The sequence below is a fragment of the Odontesthes bonariensis genome, chromosome 23, assembly GCF_027942865.1.
Source record: "Odontesthes bonariensis isolate fOdoBon6 chromosome 23, fOdoBon6.hap1, whole genome shotgun sequence".
NCBI lineage: Eukaryota > Metazoa > Chordata > Actinopteri > Atheriniformes > Atherinopsidae > Odontesthes > Odontesthes bonariensis.
Window position 1 is genome coordinate 3,730,757 of NC_134528.1, and position 6,000 is coordinate 3,736,756.

At 42.1% G+C, this 6,000-nt stretch overlaps 1 protein-coding gene across 3 annotated transcripts in view; it reads left to right on the plus strand.

Annotated features, from left to right (window-relative positions):
- Positions 1-4,234, plus strand: part of LOC142373462 (uncharacterized) — a 155,595-nt gene extending 151,361 nt beyond the window's left edge. For all 3 annotated transcript variants that reach the window (XM_075456729.1, XM_075456731.1, XM_075456730.1), the window contains exon 4: positions 1,165-4,234. In XM_075456729.1, coding sequence (XP_075312844.1) covers positions 1,165-2,474 — 1,310 coding nt within the window. In that variant the 3' untranslated portion in view covers positions 2,475-4,234. The remainder of the gene's footprint in view (positions 1-1,164) is intronic.
- Positions 4,235-6,000: the final 1,766 nt, after the last annotated feature.

The following is a 6,000-nucleotide window of genomic DNA, read 5'->3' on the forward strand; positions in this document are numbered from 1 at the left end:
AAGAGTAGACTCTCTTCTTTCATCAGGAAAAAAAAAGTTTGTTTCTACCATTTTCAGTCCTTTAGTAATAGACAGTAGAACATAGGTTGGTTTCACCAAAAACAGCTGTTTGACCAAAAAAATGGAGAAAACACGCTTTTTTTGTGCAAAGTGGCACTGCTGCCACCTTGCGGGTTATTTTGCCAGTATATTCTCTGTTTAGTGTTTACAAGCCTAAGATTTAGTGACAAACTCCGCTAGATTGTTCCCCAGCCCGCTCCGTTAAAAACGCAATTGACGTCTATAGACGTCTTTGGCAGTCAGCGTTTTTTTTTTTTTAAATTGACGTCTATAGACGTCAATGGCAGCCAATGAGTTAAATGTGCTGCCATATGAATGAAAGTGCCATAACATTTGTTGTGCAAACACACTTTTAACATCAGCATCTTTCTGTAGTTTTTATGTAGAAGCCTCGCTCCACTGTCTGTTTCCTTGAATGACTTGCTGCTATCAGTTGTGTGTTTTGCCTTTAAGTGATATTTTAGACTGGAACTACTACGCTGAGAAGACAATTCAACTTGGCAGTGTTTACAGATGACTTTGGTTCTGTCGACTCCGCCGTCTGGAAGAACTTTAACATGAAAATGGCCGAGTAAAAGTTCCGTACCCTTCTCCATGTTTGGTGGATCCGCCGATTACTTTCTTTTCCTGTTCCACAGCAGACAGCAGCAGACTTTTACAAAATAAGATAAACAATAAAACAATAAAAATAATAATAAAAAAAAAATAATAAAAATTTTTAGAAAGAAAAAACAAATAATTAAAACCTGCGTTAATGCGCGATAAAATATTTATCGGCGTCAAAACAGGATTTTCTTAATGGGACGTAACCTGAATACGCGGAACTTGGGGGTGCGTACGTGCAGCATCCTTTATGGCGAACACATAACGACGTTAAATACGACCGCTCAACAACTTAAACTTCTGATCATTCCTGAGGTCAGACAAGCTCCGCATCAGTCTTCTTAACAGCTAACAAGCAGAAAAGATCCCAGGATGCAGTTCCACATCCTCCTTGTTGCCCATAAGATGTCATCTTCATTGGTCCATTTACCCTCTGTTCTGTTATTTTCACTGATTTAACCACTTCCATTAGTGTCACAGCGGTGTATGTGTGTGTTTCAGCGTTTCCTGGTGATGTCCAGCAGCTGTCGGCCATTAAAGAAGAGGCTTCCTGGAGCTCCAGTGTGGACCAGCAGGACCCAGAACTGCTCCACATCAAGGAGGAAGAGGAGGAACTCTGGAGCAGTCAGCAGGAAGAGCAGCTGGATGGGCTGGAGGAGACCGATATCAATGGATTCCTATTCAGAGTCATCACTGTTAAAAGTGAAGACGATGAAGAGAAGCCTCAGTCCTCACAGCATTTTCAGGTTAAAGCTGAAGAAAACGGAGAGACAGAACCTCCAACCAGCAGCTCAGCTGAACACATGAAAGCAGAAAGTGATGGAGAGGAACCAGCCAGGAACCCCGATTCAGAAGGTTTTCAAACGGATGATGATGATGTAAAGGTTTCAGACAGCTCTGACACTGAAGTCAGTGATGATGAATGTTGGCAGAAATCTCCTTATTCTGAAGCTGAAGCTGGGGACACTGATCGGTGGGCACCTGAGCCAGGTGTGGATCATGGTGTCGGATGCAGCACAGACAGAAAGTCTTTCAGCTGTTCTGAGTGTGGGAAACAGTTCATCTCAAAGTATTCTCTTGGGAGACACTGGCACCTCCACACGGGGGAGAAAACATTTTGCTGTGATGTCTGTGGGAAAAGATTTAACCAAAACATTAATCTTAAGGCGCACATGAGGGTCCACACAGGCGAGAAACCGTTTGGCTGCGACGACTGCGGCAAAACATTTAACCACAAATCAAATTTAAAGAAACACATGAATATTCACACAGAAAAACCGTTTGGCTGTGAAATCTGTGGTAAAAGATTCAATCAAAACACCAATCTTAAGATCCACATGAAGCTCCACAAAGGAGAGAAACCGTTCGGTTGTTTTGAATGTGGCAGAAAATTCAAAAACAGGTCCAATCTCAAATCGCACGTGAACCTCCACACGGGAGAAAAGCCATTCAGCTGTGGCATCTGTGGTAAAAGTTTTAATCAAAACACAAATCTGAAGATCCACATGAAGCTTCACGTAGGAGAGAAATCATTCGGCTGCGAGGTTTGTGGGAAAAGATTTCATCAGAACACGAATCTCAAGGCGCACATGAGGGTCCACACAGGCGAGAAACCCTTTGGTTGTGGTGATTGTGGTAAAAGATTCAACCACAAGTCAAATCTAAAGAAACACATGAACGTTCACGCAGGAGAGAAAAAGTTCGACTGTGATGAGTGCGGTAAACAGTTCTGCAATCGCAGAAGTTTCTCACGACACGTGAGAGTCCACAGAAAAGACGAATCCTTTAGCTGTGTCACAATTAAGCTCTAACGGAGCTTAAAACTCAGCCGTCTGACTGTGATGATGCGGGAAAAGATTCAGTGAAAAACCCTTCAGCTGAGCCACAAATTAAAGTCGACAACAGAGAAAAAGCTCTCATTGGTCGTGTTTCCTGTAAAGAAAAGATCCAACAGGACAAATCATTACGTGAAATGATAATTAATCCTGTTGAAATGTTTTAACTAGGGCTGGGCAACGATTAAAATGTTTAATCTAATTAATCACATGATTTCCCTGATTAATCATGATTAATCACATTTGTACACAAAAAAAAGTAGTGTATAGCTTTCAGCATTTAGCTTTATTTTAAATGTGCTGCCATATGAATGAAAGTGCCATAACATTTGTTGTGCAAACACACTTTTAACATCAGCATCTTTCTGTAGTTTTTATGTAGAAGCCTCGCTCCACTGTCTGTTTCCTTGAATGACTTGCTGCTATCAGTTGTGTGTTTTGCCTTTAAGTGATATTTTAGACTGGAACTACTACGCTGAGAAGACAATTCAACTTGGCTGTAAATGCAGGAGGTTTTTTTTTTTTTTTTTTTTTTTTTACATTTATTTTGAAATATGTGCTTTTATGTTGAAACCAGTAAAACAGGAAGTAGCGCCGGTTAGCTCCGTTAGCTTCACACCTGTAGCAGTGATGTTACCTGCTAGTTTATCTTTATTTTATTCCTCCATGCTTGGTGGTGTTTGCTGTAACTGTGTGAGTGTGATGCAGAGGAGAAGTGGAAGTTAAAGAATCCTAGTTCTGACCGTGAAGATTGCCTCTGGGGAATGACTCTGCCGTTGGTTGAGAAGCAGCTAAAGTGGCCAGTATTACTGTGATGACTTTGGTTCTGTCGACTCCGCCGTCTGGAAGAACTTTAACATGAAAATGGCCGAGTAAAAGTTCCGTACCCTTCTTCATGTTTGGTGGATCCGCCGATTACTTTCTTTTCCTGTTCCACAGCAGACAGCAGCAGACTTTTACAAAATAAAAGCCTGTGAGCAGCAGACTTTTACAAAATAAAAGCCTGTGAGCAACAGACTTTTACGATAATAAAACCTGCGTTAACGCGCGATCAAATATTTATTGGCGTTAAATAATTAACAAGTTAACTCGTTATTATCGCGTTAACTCGCCCAGCCCTACTTTTAACACCCCTGGAAACATCCCACTTTGAATATTCAGCTTCATTATTACCCGCTGACCTCTTCACAGACGATTAGACGTGGACTCCTAAATGCACAAGCTCTTTATTCCAGGCTTTTACTGTTAAAACAATCTCATTATTAGTCATAAAATAGATTTATTCTGTCTAACAGAAACCTGGCTACACCAAGATGAATAGATCCCTACGAAGGTACCTACACCCCTGATGGAGGAGGTGGAGGGGTGGCAGCCACAGCTAATTCGGGCCTTTCAGTAAATGTGAAATTTAAAAGTCTCACACTCAGATTCTGCCACACCAGAACACTTTATTTTGTTGGACTGTGTCCATCTGGCCCTGAAACTGAGGTCTGTTAACATTATTCACTGCTTTCTCTTATGGGAACATTGTGGAGAACATTGTGGAGAACTTTATGGGAACATTGTGGAGAACTTTATGGGAACATTGTGGAGAACATTGTGGAGAACTTTATGGGAACATTGTGGAGAACTTTATGGGAACATTGTGGAGAACATTGTGGAGAACTTTATGGGAACATTGTGGAGAACTTTATGGGAACATTGTGGAGAACATTGTGGAGAACTTTATGGGAACATTGTGGAGAACTTTATGGGAACATTGTGGAGAACTTTATGGGAACATTGTGGAGAACATTGTGGAGAACTTTATGGGAACATTGTGGAGAACTTTATGGGAACATTGTGAGAACATTGTGGAGAACTTTATGGGAACATTGTGGAGAACATTGTGGAGAACTTTATGGGAACATTGTGGAGAACTTTATGGGAACATTGTGGAGAACATTGTGGAGAACTTTATGGGAACATTGTGGAGAACATTGTGGAGAACTTTATGGGAACATTGTGGAGAACTTTATGGGAACATTGTGAGAACATTGTGGAGAACATTGTGGAGAACATTGTGGAGAACTTTATGGGAACATTGTGGAGAACATTGTGGAGAACTTTTATGGGAACATTGTGGAGAACTTTATGGGAACATTGTGGAGAACTTTATGGGAACATTGTGAGAACATTGTGGAGAGCATTGTGGAGAACTTTATGGGAACATTGTGGAGAACTTTTATGGGAACATTGTGGAGAACTTTATGGGAACATTGTGGAGAACATTGTGGAGAACTTTATGAGAACATTGTGGAGAACTTTATGGGAACATTGTGGAGAACATTGTGGAGAACTTTATGAGAACATTGTGGAGAACTTTATGGGAACATTGTGGAGAACATTGTGGAGAACTTTATGGGAACATTGTGGAGAACATTGTGGATAGCAGTTCCCCAGGTTGTTTGACTCTCGGTTCTGTTGCTCCTTTAAAGAACCTTCTGATCCAGAACAGACAGAATCTCTGGTACAGCTCAGATGTTTCAGGCTCAATAAACATCCAGAATAAACTAAAGGCGCTGGCCACTTAAACCTGAAGAGAACATGACCTCATGTGTGTTTTCAGCTCTGTGGATAGATGTCTGCCTTCGATAATTAGCAGCAATGACTTCATTAACGGTTCTCTCCGGGTACTCCAGCTTCCTCCCACCGCCCAAAAACATGCATGTTAGGTTAATTAGTGTCTCTAAATTGTCCTCAGGAGTGAGTGTGAGTGGTTGTGTGTCTCGTTTGTCTCTGTGTGGCCCTGTGATGGACTGGCGGCCTGTCCAGGGTGAACCCCGCCTCTCGCCCGATGACCGCTGGGATAGGCTCCAGCCCCCTCGCGACCCGACCGACGGATTCAGCGGGTATAGAAAATGGATGGATGGACTTCATTAACTTTTTACTGACAAAACAGGCTCTCCAGTCCAAATACACACAGAACTTTTGATTTAAAACCCTAATCTGTCTGATCTGGACTCATAAATTTAAACCATTAGAGCCTCTAAATCATCAACCTGTCTGTTGGACCCATATAAGCCGGACTGTTTAAGGATGTTTGACCTCTAATCAGCCCCTCTGGTTCTGATGGGATGCAGCTATCTTTGCAGCTGGTTGTGTCTGCATGCCTTTGAGCGAGCTCTTCTTAAACTCTTAATCCTAGTTCTAACCTTCCTTTCATCTCCAATCTCCTGTGTTGAAACGCCTAACTGCCTTTTTATTTGCAGAACAATGATGTCTGGAACCGCTCCACAGTTGTGAAACAGCATGAGTTAAAGTTAGCGATGAGCTCTTTCTGACCTCTCAGTGGTTTTCTGACCCTGCCGTTGGACCTCAGTGCTGCATCCGACACCATCACAACAACTTGAACACATCAGGATCAAAGGTGCTGCTCTGGGCTGGTTTCAGTTTGTACGTGGAAGGGATGTTTCCTCTTCACTTGCTGGAGTCGTTTATGGTGTTCCACACGGTTCTGGAC